Source organism: Polypterus senegalus, chromosome 8, assembly GCF_016835505.1.
Source record: "Polypterus senegalus isolate Bchr_013 chromosome 8, ASM1683550v1, whole genome shotgun sequence".
NCBI lineage: Eukaryota > Metazoa > Chordata > Cladistia > Polypteriformes > Polypteridae > Polypterus > Polypterus senegalus.
The window spans coordinates 54,608,526-54,630,699 of record NC_053161.1 but is presented as its reverse complement, the minus strand read 5'-3'; the positions used below and the strand labels follow the sequence as shown (position 1 = coordinate 54,630,699).

At 37.7% G+C, this 22,174-nt stretch overlaps 1 protein-coding gene across 5 annotated transcripts in view; it reads right to left on the bottom strand.

Moving 5' to 3' along the window:
• celsr1a (cadherin EGF LAG seven-pass G-type receptor 1a) overlaps nucleotides 1-4,847 on the bottom strand; it is a 265,136-nt gene extending 260,289 nt beyond the window's left edge. For 4 of the 5 annotated variants that reach the window (XM_039761083.1, XM_039761082.1, XM_039761084.1 and 1 more), the window contains exon 1: nucleotides 738-4,847. In XM_039761083.1, the coding sequence (XP_039617017.1) occupies nucleotides 738-4,245 (3,508 nt within the window). In that variant the 5' untranslated portion in view covers nucleotides 4,246-4,847. The remainder of the gene's footprint in view (nucleotides 1-737) is intronic. The other variant, XM_039761085.1, reaches the window with a different exon arrangement.
• Between the last annotated feature and the right edge of the window lie 17,327 nt (nucleotides 4,848-22,174).

Genomic DNA, 22,174 nt, shown 5'->3' with positions numbered 1-22,174 from the left:
GAAAAAGACTAGACATGTGTTTGAACTCCTATCTCTGTGATATGGCAGCTCTACCCTATCTGCCAGCCTATGTATTGCTATGAAAATGTTAACATTCTAAACCACTCCCGATGGTGAAATCAATTCAAAACAGCAAACGAGACTCCACAGATGGCATTCCATTTCCACCCAAAAGTAATCACAACAGATTCGTTAAAAGCAAAGCAGCAATGTTGCATGTGATACTAGTAGTCCTAAAGAGCCAAACAGCATGTGCCAGCCAACAAAAAGACAATCCTTTAAAACTCTCATATTAAACAATAATTTGCCAAGGCAGGAAAAAAACAGCCTGATATTTAAATACGTAGGATATCATCCACCCATTTATGCAAAGCAGGTGATACACAAGTCATAGCAGAAGAAAAAAAAATCCTCTCCCAGTGAGTCAGGGTTATTCACACCACCTGAAACATCACTGCACTGACTCATTAAACATGAGCTATTCAATATCCGATGTCCTTCCATATGCCAAGAGCAATCATTTAATAGATGAGCATGTGGTGGTAAGTTTATCCTTTCACACCTCCACCCTCTGCATTACAGAGGTGCAAAATTACAATTTTTTGCAGGATGTCATTGTCAAAACCAGCATAAGCTGAAGCTTGTTCAGATTTTTTTACACAAGAGTGATTTAAGGCATTTGGAAGAAGATTGTAAACATATTCCAACTGTTCATGCCAGAATACCATCAGCCTTACCTGTGACTGACACCTTCATACTCGCTTCCAAGGGCCTGTTGTTATCCAAGTCACGACTCAGTTTCAGGTCTCCTGTATCCTGGTTAAGTATTAAAAGATTCAAATCGTTGCCCTCAATAAAAGCATAGTGAAGCTTATCTGACACATCTGGGTCAAATGCAGGAATTTTTCCAATTACACCAGAAGGGAAACTATTGGATTTGTTGGTGACATAGTTGTTAAAAATTATTTCAAAGTCCTGCAGCACAGGGTCATTGTCATTTACATCCAAAAGCCGAATGTGAACTGTGGCTCGACTGACCAGTGGTGCCGAAGTTGCTTGAACTACAATTACGTACTCAGTTTTACTTTCATAATCCAAATCGGTCAATGCAATGAGATCACCATTAAAAATATCCAGCTGAAACACCTCTGGAATATTCCCTTCCACAATCTGGTACATGATTTGAGCATTGGTTCCTTCGTCTGGGTCAGTAGCAGTTATTCTTGCCACAACTGAGCCCACAGCCCTGTTTTCCTGTACAAAGATATCAAATTCATCATGCTCAAACACAGGGGGGTTGTCATTAATATCCAGCACAGAGATGTGAATATCCACTGGAGCTTTTAATGGAGGTACTCCCCTGTCAACAGCATAAGCCTTCAGTTTATAAACAGGAACATTTTCACGGTCCAACTTCCTAGCTGTTCTTATAATGCCAGAGAACTGCTCTATAACAAAATCCCCATCACCGTCATCACCACCCTGAAACGTGTAACTAACTCTTCCATTGGGACCCTCATCCCTATCGGACGCAGATATCTGAAGGACACTGGTATATAAAGGTGCATCCTCAAAAACAGTGCCTTGGTACATCTCCCTTAAGAACTGAGGGACATTATCGTTAGCATCGAGGATCATAATCTCCACATAGGTTGTGTCAGATTTCTGAGGAATTCCATTGTCCCTTGCAATAATGGCCAGAGTATAAGAAAGCTGATCTTCATAGTCAAGTTCCATCTGAGTGGTGATTGCCCCTGTATCTGGATCAATCTTAAACTGAGGAATATTATCTTCCATGACATAAGTGATCCGAGCATTCTCTCCCGTGTCCTCATCTGTTGCACTTATTACGACCACAGTAGTACCAATAGGTTTGTCTTCACTGATGCTGACCTGATAGTTGGCACTCTGAAACACAGGCCTGTGAGTGTTGGCATCAGTGACATTGATGAAAACCTGAGCAGTGTCAAAACGGGTCCCATCAGAGGCTGTGATAGTCAGAACATACTGCCTCTCCTGCTTATAATCCAAAGGCAAGGCTAATGTTATCAGACCCCCACCACTCTGACTGGTAATGGCAAATCGGTTGCGTGTGTTACCACCTGAAATCTGATAGGTCACCACACTATTAACATCTCTGTCAATGGCGGTGACAGTAAGAACGCTGGTTCCCACTAGGGCATCCTCGTTGATCCGAAGGTAGTAGTTTTTTTCATTGAATGTGGGAATGTTGTCATTTACATCCAAAATGGTAATGCTTACGCTAGCAGAGGAGGTCATGACAGGTTTCCCATGGTCCCTTGCTTCAACGCCAAAGTTGAAATAATCAGTTGTTTCCCTATCTAGTTCTATAAATACCGTAATCCATCCAGTGCTATTATTTATTGTAAAAGGGAAGTCAGGCAAAGTCTCTATCAGTCTGTACTCCAAGCGCGAGTTCTCTCCAGAGTCAGCATCAACAGCCTGTATGTGTATCACAGAATAGCCAACCGGCACATTTTCCAAGACACTGGCCTGGAAAGGTGTGCTGACAAACATTGGGGCATTGTCATTTACATCCACTACCTGCACAACAACCAGACCACTACTGTTTATCTGAGGTGGCCTTCCGCCATCCTGGGCTTTTATTCTTAGATTGTACTCTCTGATATTCTCATAATCTAAAGGGTTAATAACGTCAATGACACCTGACAGAGGGTTAATATAAAAGTGTCCCCTGTTATTTCCATTTATTATGCTGTAATGTACCTGAGCATTGATATCTTTGTCTTTATCTGTGGCCTCAACTTGCAAGATTTTGGTGCTCACAGAAACATTCTCAGGCACCTGGACGACATACTTTTTCTCGCTAAACTGCGGACAGTTGTCATTTTCATCTTCTACTGTGATGTGCACAGTTGCAGTGGCACTCCTGGGCCCAGGGTCTTTTCCTTGATCATTCGCCTCAACTATGAGATGATATTCTGGTACTGTCTCCCTGTCTGGGCGAACCTTGACCTTGACAAGACCAGAGCGTGAATCGATCTCAAAGGCAGAGTTGGCCCCATCCCCGTTGACAATCCTATAGATCATGTTGGCGTTCGAGGGGGCATCACCATCCGTCGCCCTGATTGTTATCACCTCAAAGCCGACCTCCATGTTCTCTCGGATACTGACTTTGTAGTCGGACTGCTCAAAGATTGGTGGGTGGTCATTGGTGTCACTGACTGTAACTGTCAAATAGGTAACGGCAGACTTAACAGGTGATCCATTATCTGTAGCGGTCACCTTGAACACGTGGGTATCCTTGACCTCCCTGTCTAGAGGCTGGGTGGTGGTGATGGTTCCAGACTGCGGGTCTATGGTGAAGAAGTCAATGGAGCGAATGAAAAACATGGCCTCCATAGAGTAAACAATCCTGCCAGCCTCACCCTCATCAGGATCATTGGCTTTCACCGTAATGACTTGGGCCCCTGCCGGCTTATTTTCAGGTACTGATACCTGATAGCTGGGCAGCTGGAATTTAGGGCTGCTATTAAGACTTCTTTTCATTCTTGGTCTTGCACTCCTGGGGTCCGTGGCCGCCCAGTGTGCCCGGCTACTTAGCAGGCGCAGTGTGATACGCACTTTAAAGCGATCTCCGTGAACGGTACACACTACGTCAATCAGGCTCGATTTGCCGGCAGTCAGGCACACGTCCTCTAGCAGCACTAAACTGTTGTTACTCAACGCCACCTGCGAGTTCAAGTCGGTACAAAGAACTTTAGAAAAGTCGACGTGTCTTGAAAAGACAGGCAAGTGTTCGCTTAAAATCAGCAGCGATCTGCCACTGGAGAAGCAGGTAGCCGGTCCTAACTGAACAGTGCGAGTGATAGAAACGTCCGGCTTACCTGTGAAAGCCTTTCTCCTGTACTTAATGAAACAGTCCTGGCCGTGAACAAAAGTGTTAAAGTGCGTAAGGATGAAGTCTTGCGATTGTGCGGCACTCGCCTTCAGGTAGAGGGGAGCCGGATTGGCGGCAAGCAGCGCGCACTGTACCCTACGCGAAATCCGCAGCAGCCCGTCCACTGGGTCCAATGTCACAAAGTCCCGCATGTATCGAGGCGTTAGTGTCCGCTCAATGCCGTAAGTCCACTTCGCTCCCACGGAGACATTGGCTAGCACGGAACTGGCAAGTGAAGTATCCGAAACGTGCAACTCGAAGCATCCTCGCGTGGGTATCTGAAATAAAAAGCCCAAGCAAACCCAGTGCACCGGCAGCTCCATGGCAAAAAGGTGAGGAAAGGAGGAAAAACTCCGTCAGTATTCGCGCAGCTGAGCGCAGGCACCTGGAAAACTCATCTACTCTCGTTCCCCGGGCTGAACGCAGTCGCGACTTTACCTCCCATCTGGCTTCTTGAGCTCGTAAGGTGAGGTGCCCCTAGCCCGTACTTGAATCCAACTTGTCCAAACTTCTTAATTCCACGATAACTTTAAAATGATTACAAAATGGCTCCGCTCCACAGCGCCTCTCCTCCTCCGAGAGCGATTAGCATAAACCTGCTCTGCCTCTAACCCTCTCCCTCGCGCCCTCTCTCTCTCTCCCTCTATTACTGTTTTTTCTGTCGGACGGCCGCGAACTTTCACACGGATAAGCCGGTTTACTTTGACACATGCTGACTGATAGGACAGTAAGCCACCCGTTGTAGCCCGACTTACTGTGAACTCGTCATTTATTTGTACACTCCACCACCACTGATCGGCCAGCTTCTCGAGGGAAAGGGCGAAAGCGACCCTACCACCTTGGGCTAGGACATTACGCGCCTCGGTATTTACCGAATTCGGTCAAAGCGCAATCCAGGGGATAATACATAATTAGCTCTTAACGAATTCGTCATTTTGCACCAACACATAGTTTATTAGTGTCAGGAGAAAAGAGAGTATGTCTTTTATGACTTCACTTCTTCCGACTACTAACGAACCAGTTGCCGATCTCGGACGACAAGTTCCCGGAGGGTTCGCCTTATAACCCGAGATGAATTGCGACAAAGCGTAGTCACCCTCCTGAAGTTGACACCCGGGCACGTAAAAAGGACCCGATCGTGTAAAACATTTGTGCAAAGGGTTAATTCTGGTTTACTAGCTTGTAATATCTGCTTCTCCTGCTTTTGTATTATTCATCGCCGATTTTGTTTCGCGAGACTGGATGTGTAACCCAGACACCATCATTTAAGGAGAAACTACTTGAATCACAGTTGTAAATTGTTTGCTTTCTACTCTGCTTCAACTGCTTTGAAAGTTCAAAAAACTGCAGACAAAGGTTCTGGGATGGTCTTTTCGTCTCCGTGGTAACGAAAAGAAACATTTCACTCTCCTGGCGGCGCACAATATTTTTAAAGAGTGACATCTGGCGGCAGTATGGTGATGTGGCTCTGCAAGTGGATATTATTGGGATACAACTCTGGTCGATGGTTGCTTCATAATCGATCTGCTAAATAAGTAGATTTAAAAACGGAGAATTAGAAGGGAAAAAATAGATTCCATGATTAAGTTAAACGTTCCAAACGATGGGAGAAAGGGGATATTACTCTGAGGATTCAACCGAATCATTTGATAATGTACAAGTCCTATAAAATGTCCGTGGTCCAAAACATTGTTTACTCTTAAAATATAAAGATTAACATGTACTTATGCAACAGACACTTTAGTGAAAGCAAATTACAAATCATAGATGTCACAGTACAAACGTGTAAAGCCATATAAACATTAACAATAGGTATTGTAATGTAATTTTATTAATTATACTGTCTGATAGCTGTCAAGACATTGCAAAGCAAGTCAAATTATGGGGGAAAATAATTTTTAATATACAATATAAGTAATTGCTAATAATGACCTTCATATTTATTTAAATTTCAACCACATTATACATCCCACAACTGAAACTTGCTATTCTTACTATTGGGCTGATGTCTTTATCCAAGGTGATTTATAACATGTGAGTTACAATTAGTTACATTTCTTCTTTTTTTGTTTTTCCATTTGGAGCACAGGCTGATGAAGAATGAGTGTAACTCCACATGCAGTGTCTGGCTGGGCATCTCAGGATCTGGGCCCAGGGCTGTGGAGCGAATCACCACACAACTGGCCATTGTATTGTATAGTTACATTTTTTCTCCAATTGCTAGGGAATAACTTGCATAGAAAATGTGATTACATAACATTTCAGTCTAGTATTAGTGGCAGACAAAGATTTTTGAAACCCAAAACCAAATTTGACTTGCTGTAACGTTTCCATTTTTTTTCTAGATTAAACAGATTTGGTTAATAAGGGCTCTGTATAAAAGAAAGCTGTTTCCGAACATTATGTCAGTTAATGTAAAAATAAAATTTTTTTCTAAGCAAGTGGAAAGTCCACAAGGAGAACATTTATAGTCCACATATACAATGAATGAGCCAGACATTAAGTCTAGGTGGTACCTGGAAATGTGAAGAGCAAGTATAGCCACTGTCTTGATGAACCTTTTTACTTTCCAAGAGCCAAACTAATGAAATAAATGTTCCTTCTTGATGATTTTCTTTTTATCGTTAGTATATTTTTTATATTTTGTTATGTTACCAAAATAACACAAGGTGAAAGTAAACTACCATCACCCATTTTTTTTTACTTTAATTTGTATGGAAGTTTGGTGATAGGGTCAAAAATTGGCTGATGTTCTAGTGTCAAGAAAAGTTGATTTTAGAGTGGTGTCTGTATTTATGTTTATGGAAACCTATGTAATCGGTTTAATGAAAATAACTTCCAAAAAACAAGTGTATCTTTTTTAAATCAGATGCATTGTGGTTGCTTTGGTCCAGGCTTAATGCCTGTTGTTTTTGGTCCAGCTTAGTCCAGTACTTATCTAAATATATTTCAAAAGCCATTTGACCTATGTCCAAGGATAACTGCCATCAAAACTGTTTCATTTAACTGGGATTTTTGCAGTCTGCTCTGCTTAGCCATAGGACCAGGACTATTGATTTGCAAAATTTTTGCATGAGTAGGTTTTGAGATATGTAATTTATTTACATATACGGTACATGTAAATAGACATGAATGTACATGCAAGCACACGCTCATACACTCACACACTCAAATGAAATTTATAAATAAAGATAGCTGACAGCTTGTTTGCCCTACCATAATACATGATGGATAATAAAGAGAAAGAAATGAAGACACACACACATCTAGATCTGTAAAGGTCGATGTGCACTGAGGCATTAAGTCAACCCTGTGTCAGTCGTCAGTCGATCTATCTGTGTAGCTTGTTTACTTCATTTGACCCAAGGTGTTTGGTTTCAAATTTAATATTATTTAAGTTGTTCGCTTCATTTAATTTCCTGTTAATGTCACTCTACATTTACTTTTATATATAAGAAATATAAGTTAATATACTTGATTATATTATACTGTAGACTATAATCAATTGTATTATATTTTAAAATCTGCTGAGTGATTTTCAACAGTATCACTAAAGTGAAGTTTACATGGAAGTACTGGTATATGGACCATTCTATTCCATTTTTTTCTCCTTTTCTTCCCCTTTTTAGATTTACATAATTACATTTTAGTAGGTTTTCTGCAGAACACAATAAATAATTATCATATTTTATATCAGATTTATTTTCAGCACCATTACAGATTACAGTTTTACTCGTGTAGACTGCCAGGGGAAAAAGGGGCGGATTGGCAAACATTTACTCGAGCCGATTAAAATGTAAAGATGTTAGTTTTGGTAAATTTAAGTCCTTTGAGTATCTCGCCGTTGTTATTCATGGAGATTCTCACGTTCTCGTATTATCCGTGTATAGACCTCCTAAATATAACGCGTCTTTCCTTGAGGAATTCTCTGACTTAATGTCAATTTTAGTTACAAACTATGATGCACTCTTAATAGTCGGCGACTTTAACTTTCATGTCGACAATCAGTGTGACCAAAAGGTAAAGGAATTCATGAACCTCCTGGACTCTTTTGATTTGAGGCAGCTCGTAAATCAGCCTACACATAAAGCAGGTCATACGTTAGACTTAGTGATTACTAAAGGACTTAAAGTTGATATAAAGCAGGTCATTGATATCGGTCTATCAGACCATTTCCTTCTACTATTTAATATAGAAATAAAGATAGAAAACGCTCATGAGAAGCATTTTGTTAAAAACGCTTCTTTGACTCATCAGCAGCTTTAAAGCTTACAACTATTCTAAGCAATCAGTCCGTTTATAATGCCAACTATAATAGCGAGGATAATGTAAATAGTAAAGTGGAAAACTTTAATTCTAAAGTAAGAACTGCTGTTGACATAGTTGCACCTGAAAAGACAGTTAAAAATCCTCTAGTACTGTTATTCCATGGAAGACCCAAAGAGTGTCTGATTTAAAAAGAACATGTCGTAGAGCTGAGCGTAAATGGAGGAAAACTAAACTAACTATCCATTATGAGATATTGAAGGCTAAAATAACAGAATACAATAACACAGTCCGCTTGAGAGGCTGCTATTTCTCTAATATTATAAATAACAATGCTAGTAATCCCAGAGTCTTATTTTCAACAATTGATCGTCTGTTAAACCCAGGTAACACAAAGGAATGCCCAACAGAATACTTCCAGTGAAACCTGTGAGAACATTGCTGTATTTTTCACTCAAAAAATTAATGATATTAGAGATAACATAGTATATCTCCCCAACACTGCAGAACCTCCAAAGCCCCGGTACTCCATTATAAACAAATTAAATGCTTTCACCAGGATAGATTTACCTGAATTACATAGTATAATCTCTCAACTGAAACCCTCCACCTGCGTCCTTGACCCAATACCAACCAGGTTTTTCAAAGAAATATCAGGCGTGCTAATTGACAATATTCTGGACATAGTTAATTGTCATTAGATACGGGGTCTTTCCAGACTGTCTTAAGACTGCTGTAGTTAAACCCCTGCTCAAGAAAATAATCTTGACCCTCTGCCTTTGAAAATTTTAGACCCATTTCTAACCTGCCCTTCTTAAGTAAAATTCTAGAGAAGGCAGTCATTATGCAGTTAAATGACCACCTCAATAAACATGCTATTCTTGATACATTTCAGTCAGGCTTCAGAACAAATCACAGTACAGAAACTGCACTTGTTAAAGTAGTAAATGACTTGCGGTAAATGCAGACAGAGGCCATTTATCTGTTCTCATCCTCTTAGATCTGAGTGCTGCATTTGACACCATTGATCATAATATTCTTAGAAATCGCCTTAGTCAATGGGTGGGCCTCTCTGGCAGTGTCTTAAATTGGTTTGAATCCTACCTGGCAGGGAGAAAATTCTTTGTGAGTTGTGGTAATCAAATCTCAAAGACACATGATATCCGATATGGTGTTCCACAAGGCTCTATCCTGGGTCCGCTGTTATTCTCAATCTACATGCTTCCGTTAGGTCAGATTATCTCAGGTTACAACGTGAGCTACCACAGCTATGCTGATGACACACAGCTGTACTTATCTATAGCACCTGATGACTCTGACTCTTTCGATACACTAACACAATGTCTTACTGGTATTTCTGAATGGATGAATAGTAATTTTCTCAAACTAAATAAAGAGAAAACTGAAATTTTAGTAATTGGCAATAATGGATTCAGTGAGGTTATCAGAAATAAACTTGATGCACTAGGATTAAAAGTTAAGACGGAAGTAAAAAATTTAGGGGTAACTGTTGACTGTAATCTGAATTTTAAATCGCATATTCATCAGACCACTAGGACAGCATTTTTTCACTTAAGAAACATAGCTAAAGTTAGACCTCTTATATCATTGAAAGATGCTGAGAAATTAATTCACGCTTTTGTTTTCAGTAGACTAGATTACTGTAACGCACTCCTCTCAGGACTACCCAAAAAAGACATAAATCATTTGCAACGAGTGCAGAATGCAGCTGCTAGAATCCTAACTGGGAAAAGAAAATCCAACACATTTCTCCAGTTTTGATGTCACTACACTGGTTGCCTGTGTCATTCAGGATTGACTTTAAAATACTGCTTATGGTTTATAAAGCCTTAAATAATCTCGCTCCATCTTATATATCGGAATGCCTGACACGTTATATTCCAAATCGTAACCTTAGATCTTCAAATGAGTGTCTCCTTATAATTCCAAAAGCTAAACTTAAAAGAAGTGGTGAGGCGGCCTTCTGCTGTTATGCACCTAAAATCTGGAATAGCCTGCCAATAGGAATTCGCCAGGCAAATACAGTAGAGCACTTTAAAACACTGCTGAAAACACATTACTTTAACATGGCCTTTTTATAACTTCACTTTAACTTAATACTGATACCCTGTATGTTCAATTCTTCATAATAACTATTCACAGTGGCTCTAAAATCCGTACTGACCCCAACTCTCTCTTCTGTTTCTTTTTCCGTTTCTTTGTGGTGGCGGCCTGCCACCACCACCTACTCAAAGCATCATGATGCACCAACATTGATGGACTGAAAGCCAGAAGTCTACGTGACCATCATCATCAGGTCCTTCCATGAAAACCCTAAATACAAAGAGGACTGTTTGACTTATGTTAGGTAGATTGCCCAGAGGGGACTGGGCGGTCTCTTGGTCTGGAACCCCTACAGATTTTATTTTTTCTCCAGCCTTTGGAGTTTTTTTGTTTTTCTGTCCACCCTGGCCATCGGACCTTACTCTTATTCTATGTTAATTAATGTTGACTTATGTTTATCTTTTATTGAGTCTTCTATTTTTCTATTCATTTTGTAAAGCACTTTGAGCTACATTTTTTTGTATGAATATGTGCTATATAAATAATTGTTGATTGATTGATTGACCATCCCTACCCTATCCAGAAACTAAGGACTTGGATAAACCAGATATATTGCAGCATTTAAAAGTTTAAAATAGGCCTAGCATTCCTATTTAACAACAATATTATAAAATGCTTATCAAATTTAATTTTTTTAAACAGTTCAATTGGTGTATTTTTAAATTTTAATTGTAAAAGGGCATTCATTTTCCACTGTGCCATAATGGGTGAATTAGGGTTTTTAAATTAAATAAGACATGGCATTAAGGGATTAATAAAGCATATGATATCACAACAGATTTTTCACCATGCAATGTTATTCTGTCCTGTAATGCTCCACATACTGCTTTGAGCTGATAAGAGTAATAATGACTCCATTTCTCTATGACAAGCAAGCAAATATTCTTTCCCACCATGGTCAGAGTCTGAAACAATCATAAAATATACGCCCAAGGTAGGCATGTGCTTAATGACATCACTCACAATTAGGATCTTGACCTGGGAATATTTTAGATAACACAGGGCAAGATAAGTGTATGCAGTGTAGAATATTTATTTGAATTACACTGCGCTTATTGCAGATTGAATAAGGAATGTTATTTTGTCATTGGTTGAGTTCCATTGTTTATCTAAAATTCTGATTGCAAAATCTCTTTATCAACATTTCCTCAAGTCATTAAAGTAGGAACTTTTTAATATTTTAATAGAAAATGGTATGGAGATAGTGCTTATGCTAGTATAGTTTCAATCAGTAATATTGAAAGATAATTAGGAAAATCTGGCAGGTATATTTTAACAAAATGTCTGACTTTCATATAATTGAAGAAATTGATTGTTGGCAGTTTTATTGTGAAACATAAATGTTAAAAGGATGTGAAGGATGTAAATTTATTGTCAATATTTATGTAGAAATTCCCTATGGTCCCAATGACAAGTATGTTCAATCTTAAATAGTTTTAAGTTACTGATGGTTGAAATAAATGATTGTCATGCTCAAAAAAGCGTCTGCCACAATGGTCCCATATTCTGAGCAAGTGTTGAACCATAAGAGTCCCATTTAACTGATGAAACACAGAGCAAAGCATAGGAAGAAGGGATTAAACAGGATTTCCTTTCCATAGCTAACCAACCAGGTGCGGTTTAGTTTATTTCTGCATCTCTCTCTAAGTCTGAAAATATGCATATTTGAGATCCAGTAATAGAAATAGTTAAATAGTGCCAGGCTTCCCACTGTTTAAAATTTTTTTAATATCAAGTTTAGGTCTTCAGCAAGTTTGTGTCTAATTTCTTAAAGAAGCATTAAATAATACAGTATATATAGAAATACTTTGAAAATGAATTAAACATTTTGGAGTATATTTATTTTGACAGTTTAATTCTATCAGATAATAATAATAATTATAATAGTAATAATAACAATAATAATAATACAATTTATTTATATAGCATCTTTTCCAGGCTCAAGATGCTTAAGTGTTGTTAACAGGGAGGAGTGGCAGCAACATGTGTGCGCAAGTGCCCCCTCCACTTGTTTTTTCAATTTCCAAAAACCCTATGAATTTCCTTTCATATCGAACATACCTGGTAATGATAATTATAGATCAGAGTAAAGTGTAAAGTGCCTTGTTCTCTGTATGAAGAAATACTTCCTATTTAAGCCCATCACTTATGATTGCTTGCTGTATCTACTTGTTTACCAATATGGTTAAGGAGAGATTCAAAAACAATGGTAAATGGCTAGACAGCCCTGTCTTGTTTCACATTCTATAGCAAACAGTTTATATCACTCATATGACAGTACACTTCTGGTTTAGATTATACTAGTTTAATCCATGGTCATACTATATATTGGGTCTAAACCCTTATTTATGTAGAATGAAAAATAAATATCTCTATTTGACTCTACCAAAGGATTTTCAGCATACAGAAACAGGAAGATCTCAGTAAGTGCTACATCTACAAAAATGTGTATTAAATTGAATATTCATGGAAGGTTTTGGCAGCATGTAGCTTCCTTTAATAAATACTGTTTGATCTTTTGAAATTATTGGTAGAAGAATGTTTTTCCTTTTTTTTTTTTTGCTGTGGCCTTTACCAAAATCTTAGCAATATCGTTCAGTAATGAAATTTATCTGTAGGATCTGCATTCTAATAGTCTTTGTGTCATAGGTTGGAGTGATATACCTGACTAACCCCATCTCTTTTCAGCTTAAGTTTGATCTTTCATATTTGAATATGTCTCTTACAGGAAGGTAGATTCTCACTTCAGTGTGGTAGTTTGTGAAGCCACCTTTTTCTTTTAAGTTGTTGACTATGACTTTTAATGTTTCATTGCCCAAAACCTATTTGATTTACCCATATTATCTAGATTCTGTATTTTTAATTCATATTTCTTGATAAAAAAAGAAAAACATTTTCAGTTATCTAGTTCAAAATGAAAACATGTTTCCCTTACTTGGTCTACCACGAGTAACTCTTTAGAATACTAGTGTGCGTCTCTCCCTTAACACTTTCGATTTTCCCGCCTCACCAACTTGCCTCGCCAAATGAGGCAAAGAGTCAAGCAGGCCACTGCTTTAGGCTGAATTCACAGTTACAGTGTTGGAACAATTCCAGGACTTATCTTGTTTTGTGGCATTCAGCATTACACCGCTGAAAAGCCCACTTACACAGATGCTGTGAAGAAATACAGCTGATTGACAGCAATGTTTAGATATGATGTGGCAAAAAACATTTCTTTACTCTTATCAAGGTTCTTAATGCCTGTCACTAAAACAACCTGCTCACTATTACCATAAACTATTGACTTCCAGCAGTGTAGTTCTATTAACTCATTTATTCTTTTTCTTTCTTTATTTTTTAACAAATTGTACACCTTCCAACCAATCAAGAAAAAAATCACAGAACTCATTGCTTTTCCATTCCATCACTGCCAGTGCTTGTGTTCCATACACAATTATAGCCACAGTTCCATATTTTTCCTAATGAAGAACTGAAATTTTTTCCACCCTCAGCTGCCATACTCCATCTGTGACAAGGTGTTATGAGTTGTGAATTCTGAAATGCCTTTGTCTTTTACTCCATCAGCCTCCATCGACCACTTTCACCAAAAGCCTTGCTTCTGATTGTAATGAAGCTGCATCACAAAATGTCAGAAAGAGTGAATAGGCCTCCAAATATCACCAGTCAGACCAGAACTTCGCTGTGTTAGACAACAAAATAGTTCTTACTCTAGGCAGCCTGTCCCCAAACTCAAAAGGCCTACCCCAAGGCCTGAACAGGATCAAAATAGGTTTCAGGCTTTAAATGGTCAGATAAAACTTTAAATACACAAAAATACCCTTAAAATGAATTGAAAGAATTACCATAAACCTCTGCCTTGAAATGACAAAACAAAGTTCCTTATAGTTAATGAAAGTATTAAATAATACACAAAGGATGAATACTTCACACACAGAAAAGTGGCATAAGACCTCCAAAACAGTATCAACAAGCAGGTCAAACTTCTCACTAGCTTGCCTAATTAAGGGTCACTCCCAGACAGCCTGACTGTTTACTTCAACAGCAGGCTAAATGCACTTTGGCTTTAAAAGTTCAAAAATAAGTAATGTTCACAAAATATATTCCTAAACCTACCCTAGGAAGGATGACAGCAAACATTCATTGGTCATCAAATGACAAACCACTGACCTTTGTAAATAAAAGATTTATTACAAGAAGTTGAAAAACAAATGCTAAAGGAGTTGTCTGAAAAGGAAAACCATGGTAACCATGTCCAAAAAGACTATACAAAAATCAGAATCCCAAAAAACAGAAGATATTGAATCTAAAAGTCTGTAAACACAAAGAATTAGCAGTATAAAAACAAGGAAAACACCAATCTCCAGTGCATACAGTGAACCGAATTGCCTCTGCCGTCTTGGAGAACCACCCACAAAACACAGGGAACATAAAGACATTTAAAGAAACAGTATGTAAATAGTTTTTAACATAAAAACAGTAATACATTGAATATATCATCTAAATGTTGAATGAACATAACAATATTAACAGAAATAACCAAACTAAATAACTCAAACTGAAAAATAAATGAGACAAAGACAAGGAACATAAACATAAGCCAGAGATGGAACCCTGCCCCAAAACATAACAAAAGCAAAGCAGAAGAAACTGCAAAAATAGCCTAAAAGGTCAAAATCCAAAGAAAAAGAAACAAAACTCCACAATATCCAGAATATCAAATGTAATACAATAATGATATTCACATCCCATACCTCGATGAACCTCTGAGGGACTCCTCTCTTTAACCTCAACATAAAGGCTGAGGGCGATTCCTCAGAAGTGATGCAATGGTGTCCCCCACCTCTTGGGATAACTCCCACAAATCCCAAAGAATATGGCTTAGAATCACATATACAGTACACCATAGGTAACAATTAAACAGTGCTTGCAAAAAGCAATACTTAAAAAGTGGAAAACATTCAAAAACAGTAAAAAAAAAACCAAAACACTAAAGAGGAAAATAAACATAAGCCAGGGAATAACCTCTGTGTGCAACATAACCTAGATCACATAGTAGCTGGCTGGATATTCTTTGGATGGTGGTGAGACTCTGCTTGATTTTTGGCTCACATCTCTTTTTTCTGGTTCCTTATTTAAAATTTTTTGTGTGACTCCTTCCATGACAGAATGGTCAGGAAGCCAGTACCTGCTGATTGCTGTGATTGCATAGAGGTAATCGCCTTATTAAGCAGACGCACACATTCTTGTTTGCTCTTTGCACCTGCATGAGTTAAAACAACAGGTTACACTAAAACCATAAAACCTTTCCCAAATTAAATAATTAAATCAATTAACACACTTTTCCTGGCTCACTTCACAGCAAAGAGCCCAGCTTTTCTTTCTTCTGGGACATCAGACTTGTCTTCATTGTGACATAGGTCACATAGGTCTCAGTTGTTTCTCCAGTCTGGTAAGTTTCAGGCTGAAAAGGGAGTAGGTAGATATTTTCACTTTCTGGTTTAAAAACTGTCCCTTCATCAATGATATATTTTGTTATCTCTGTAAGAGTGGCACATTGTACATTTTATATCCACCAGGGTATCCAGTGTAATCCCAGGATGTAGGAATTATTTTTTCATTTCCAAGAATATAAGACTAGTGTAGAAAACAGAGCTTTTAGCTATAAGGCTTCCAATCTCTGGAATGATCTATCTGTCAATATTAGAGAGCCTCTGTCTTTTAAATCAAGACTGAAAGCTTGTTGTTTTAGCATACCATATTTTTGTCAGAGCTGCTGTGGAAACAATTGATATTGTTTTTAATAACTGTGGCAATCTTTATGATATCTTCTGTTTTGTTTGTCTTCTCCATGTACTGCAGTGGTTATTTTTCCTGCTTTTGGAACTGGACTTTATAATTGTTTCATTATCATGAGTAAGAGACCTGTGCCCATGTTTACCAAGAATCTTAGAGTTGGATAACAGTATTAACTGGCTCAAAAATCTCAAAGTGATGCAAATTTAGTCCTACTCTTAGGAGGAGTAGTAGTAAAAATATTTTAATCAATTTTTCCAATTTAGAAAACAACTCCCAAATTCACCGGGATTTAAGAGAGCTTTTGAACTGCCCGTAACTCTCTAGGAGCTGCCAGAAGATGGCATTCAGGCAGATACTGGCAAACACATTCCAGGAAAACTGGAATGTTTTGGAAACTCAGGACAACAATGAACTCATAAAATATATTGATTTGAAAGAGATAGAATAGTATTCATAGCAAATCTTTTACGCCATGTGATGGCTTCATCTATGTGGAGAAGCCATGCACTCTCAGCTGAAATCAAAAATGATGATAACCAGCCAAAGGAAAAATGCATCTTTGCAATAGTGATGATTTTGATATGCCACAACCAACCAGGGAAGGTTCAAGACTTCCAGAGTATTGGATAAGTACAGCCTCAGAGAAGATAAGGGGGGATCATGGAGAGAGGCATGGCACATGACTCTGGAAGATGATCGGGAACACTGGAAGAGTGAACATAACTTTAGTAAAAGCACAGGAATAGGCATGTCATGTTTCAGTAACTATTATGTTAAGAGGTGTTTCTCATGGCCATAACAGCAGGAAGGTGAATCTTCTAAAAATACAGCTAAGGATCATTCATTGATAGAAAATGTACCTATTAGGATTTATTCTCATTTAATGTGTGTGTGTCTTGGTCTTTACATTTCAGTGCTCATTACAGTACTGTGGCCAGTTCTAGTCCTGGAGAGCTGCAGTGGCTACAGCTTTTTGTTCCAACCCAATCACTTAATTAGAAGCCAATCCTCACCAATAATAGATCTTACTTAATTTCATGACTTTTTAGTGTTTTAACTCCACCATTTTAGTTCAATTTCAATCATAGATTTTTTCTCCTTTCTAAGTGATTTGAAGTCAAAAATGGATGAGTAATTTTCAGTTATTCACTTTCTTTTAGTTTCCTCAGTCAAATGAAATAGTGAATGTTGAATACACACGAGTGGAAATGGAGACAAGCTAGATGAAGAACAACTGGTTCGTTTGTCATTTGCATCTTATTACTAATAAGGAGCAAATAAAACAATTAGCACAGCTATTTAAGACTAAAATAAGCAATGAAGGGGTTCAAAATCTTAACAAGTGAGACAACTAAAATGTCACTTGAGCAATAAGTGTTTCATCAGCAATGAATGATTTCTCATGAAGCAACTGGGTTGGAACAAAAAGCTGAAAGCACTGTGGCCCTCCAAGACTGACGTTGCTAAGCCCTGATTTAAAGATTCTGAATCTTAAATAGCAAATAAATTAAATTAAGTTAAATTAAGTTAATTAGTACCAAAAACTAGTCACTAATTAAAAAGATGGTTAGAGTAAAAACCTATAGGCACTTGGCTCTCCAGGATCAGAGTTGGCCACTCCTATTACATTATTTTTCTTGATGTGGAGAAGTGAGCACAATATCCTATCTTGTTGTGTTTTCATTCTAATTCTTCTTCTTCTTCTACTACTACTGCTACTAATACTTTGATTATTACTATTTTTGTGCCGAAGCCTTAGCAACAGTTTTAGGAAACTAGAAAGCATCATTATGAGAACCATTTTGCGGCTCAGGGTGCCATAAAATCATGATCTCATTTAATTTCGAATGGGGCAGGTGTAGGACACTTTAAATCTATTTTTCATGTTCTGCTTTCTGCTTTGGGGTAGGCCAAATTCTTATCCTAGTCAGACTTTTAGTGCAATTCCTAGGTGTAATTCTGAGATTCTGGGTAAATAAAAGCACTGATAGCAGACCTTTCTCATATTCTGCTAAAACTGTCAGCATTTGTATGTGTCATGGTGAATTGTAGGATTGCAACAAAGAAAAAGAGGATAAGCAGGGAACCTGTTTTCAAAACAATGATTAAAAAGAAAAGGGGAAAGCATCTGTAAACATCAAATTGCAACCAATAACCAAAAATACAAATAAATGAAATATATATAGTATTCTGTGCATGGTAGCATTACACTCCTTTTCTGAGATATTAAGTGAAAGATCCTTTCCCCACCATACCCTAGGATCTTTAAATGGGAGAGACTTTAACATTTTTTTATATATTATTGAGATGCTGTCTGAGTCTAGTCAGTATTTCTTCAGAAAGGAGTTGTAGGTTTAGAAAACTGGGTAGGTTCTGATTGAAAATAGGGGAAAAATTATGATTCTGGGAAGTTACATTTGAAGAGTAATTGTTCATAAGATAAAAAAAGCCTTTATCTATGAAGAGAGTTGTCTAAATGATTTAATCTCAGACATTTTTCAAAGATTGAATACTGTATAGGGTTGAGAGGGTTGAAAAAGATGATTATCACGTAGAGGAGCGACACATAAAAGCTTCTCTGCTTTGAAGTGTGTTATATCTGCATAACTTTGCGACAGTGCTGTTTTACATGCTGTCTTTGCATACGTGAGTGTTGTGCTGCCTTCATTTGAGAAATATAACAAAATGCATCTTGCATTCATTCAGTATTCTAAGTTATTGGAAAGTTGACGATTATTAGTATTTACTGGAGCACAAAGCAGGGCGTATAAAGAAGAATGACAAGATTTTGGATTGAGAAAGTGCTTCCTTCTGTAATATCACAAGACCAAACCAGATTTATTAAAGGCAGACACTTCTAATCTAATCCACTTCTAATCTTCAGTGTCTGTTTAATGTAATATACTCACCCATAAAATCTAACACACTAGAAATCTTGTTGTCTTTAGATGCAGAAGAAGCATTTGATATGGTTGAATGGGACTACCTGTTCACCACATTGCACAAATTTGTGTTTGGCCCAAATATTTGTGCATGGTTAAAACTACTTTATAAGAGTCCAGAAGCCTCTGTCTGTATTAACAACATGAGCATGCATTAGAGACGAGTATTATCAAAGAGACACTTGAACAGAAAATATCACTATGTGCAGATTAAATGGCACTGTATATATAACACCCACAAACATTCATACTAGCAGTCCTCAATGCATTAGCAGAATTTCAAAATATATCTGGAGTCTAAATCAATTTAAATGAAAGTGTGCATTTTCCAGTGAATTCTCTAGCACAGAATACTAGACTGAACATCAATCTATTTATTTTTTCAGAACAGTTTAAATATATGGGGGTAAACATCACAAGTAAACAAAAGAGATTTTTCAACACAATTTTGTTAGAAAAAAATCAAACAAGATGTGAATAGATGGCCTACCCCCATCTCACATTAGCAGGGAGAATCAATACCATCCCTATACATTAACAAATTGTTCTTTAAGAAATTATGCTCAATTACAACCTCATTTATCTGAATTCAAAACGTCCATGCATTTAAAAGGTGACTCTAAAAAGACATAAAGAAGAAGGTGACATGGAACCACCTTACTTTCAATTTTTTTATACTTTATACAATCTATAAAGTCCTGGAAATTGACAGAAATTGATGAATATACATAAGCCTGGTCTGCTATAGATAGTTACACAGTACCCCTGATACACCCAATTAACCAATGGCACTATTACTGAGACCCGTTGTCTTATGAAATTTAACCTAGTTAGTATACATATAAGCAAACAGTATTTATGTTCACTGTATTTATTACAATGTAACAATGTATTAAAATACATCTCGCAAGATGAAAACTGCATCTTTGGTTCCCTTTCCTTTCCTGAATCAAAACTGAAGTGTGTCAATCTGTGTAATTTCTCCCAGACTTTCATTGACTATCCTCCCAACATCCTTTAAGCAGTGTTCCTCGAACTAAATCCCTCTGCAATTTTTATATTTCATTATATCTTTTTTTAACATAGTTACTATGAAACAGTTCCAGAGTTTTTGTAGGATTTGATCTAGCCACTCAACTCCTTTCTCTACAAGCGTTTGGATGATTTCAAAAAGGACTGGAGGGTCAACAGGCCTTTCCTTTTTTCATTCTTACTAATGCTCACCTGACTTTCTCTAACACTACACACCACTCTGTTTTATCCATTTCTATTAGTCCTTCTTTCTCATTTTGTATATAAAAATATCCTTTTCATCTTTGGTGTATTTCTTCCTCCTTACACTCTTTTCATCTTAGTCTGATACCTTTCTTTCTTCCCAGGTCTCTCTTTGGTCTTTGTCTTATTTTTGATATCTTATAGATTTCTTTACAGTATTTCCTTCCTGAGTACACAGTTTTTCAATTTATTTCTTTGCTGTTTCCCACTTTTTTTGTACCTATGGCTTTTTTGGTTATCTTCTTTCATATGTTATACTCTTCTCTGTTTCTTTCATTGCTTGACCCCCTCAATTTCTTGAATGCTCCTTTCTTATTGGCAACCTCTTTGGGTTCTTATTTTTTCTTTGAACTACTGTATGTCTACAGTTACAATATATTTACTAATATTCCTTACATGTTACACCACATTGTATTTGTGTTTCACCTTCTTTAAACCTGTTCCTGTTTTTCTCATTGAATCACCAAATCTTAATCTTTGCCTTTGGATATTGTATTTGATTATTTTATTTACTCCTCCATTTATTTTCCAGAGCCACTAGTATATGCTGGGCTACTATCTCTCTGCCTAGTATATCCTTGCAATTCATGATTTTATTCATATCTTCCCGTCTCACTACAATACAGTCTGTTTGGCCGCTGTGTTCTCCAATCTTAAATGCAATGGTTTAGCCATCTTTCTTCATGAGTCTGGTGTTTTGTTGCTAATGGTGTCGAACTTTGGCCTATTTCAAGGATTCTTTCCCCATCTTTGTTTGTTCTCCCAAGATAGTACCAGCACACTCTTCTGGTGTCTTACCAACATGGCTGTTTAGGTCCACTACTTGAAAAACATTCTGTTTTTTTAGGTATCCTTCCCACTAGTAATTCTGAATTCTCTTTGTTTCAAAAATGGGGCATCAAATTTCTGGGGTGTATGCCAGTACAATGTTGATGATCATAACCCCCAATTACCAGTTTTACCATCATGAGCCTATCATTAATTCTATTAACCTCAATTACTTGCACCTAATCTCCTTATTTATGATGACCCCCAACTCCTTTTCCTCTGCTTTGCTCTACTGAATAGTACAGTTTATATCAATTTCCTAATTGTTCTGTAAAACAACCTGCCCATATGATTTCCTGAACATATGTCTGCTTTTCTCCTTACTATGGTGTGTCACAAACTCTGCAAAGAACCATAGCAAAGTTTGGGGCACCCACCCGTATATTATTTTCCTGGCTGCAAATTGCAAATAAATGACATCACTGATGTGCACAAACTGGAATCCAAAACAGAACTGAGGGAATAGGGAAAAGATGGAGGCTTTTAAAGGTCAGGGTAGTAAGTGACGTCAAAGGGGCTGGGATCGGAAAGGTCTTCAGCAATAGGCTTGAGCCCGGACGTGACATCAAGGTGGCTGGAGCCTGTTAAGGCCTTCCTTTATAGGTCTGGACCCGGAAGTGACATCAACTGGGCCAGGTGGAACTTCCCATGAATGGTCTACAGGAAAACGAGAAAAGAGTCAGTTTACTCTGCCACATCCCGGTCAGATTTGGAATTGCCCTTACTCATTATACACTGAAATGAAATATGGTGTCCCGCAGGGCTCAGTACTGGGACCTTTACTGTTTTCACTTTACATGCTTCCACTGGGATCACTCATTAGGAAACATAATGTTAATTTTCACTCGTATGCAGATGACACCCAGTTATACCTTTCATTTAGATCAAATGAAGTTTCTCCAATGTTGTCTTTAATTAGTTGTGCCAGTGAATTAAAGGAGTGGATGGATGAGAACTACTTGTCTTTAAACACAGATAAAACAGATGTTAATTGTTGGAGGGAATGACGCTGATCACA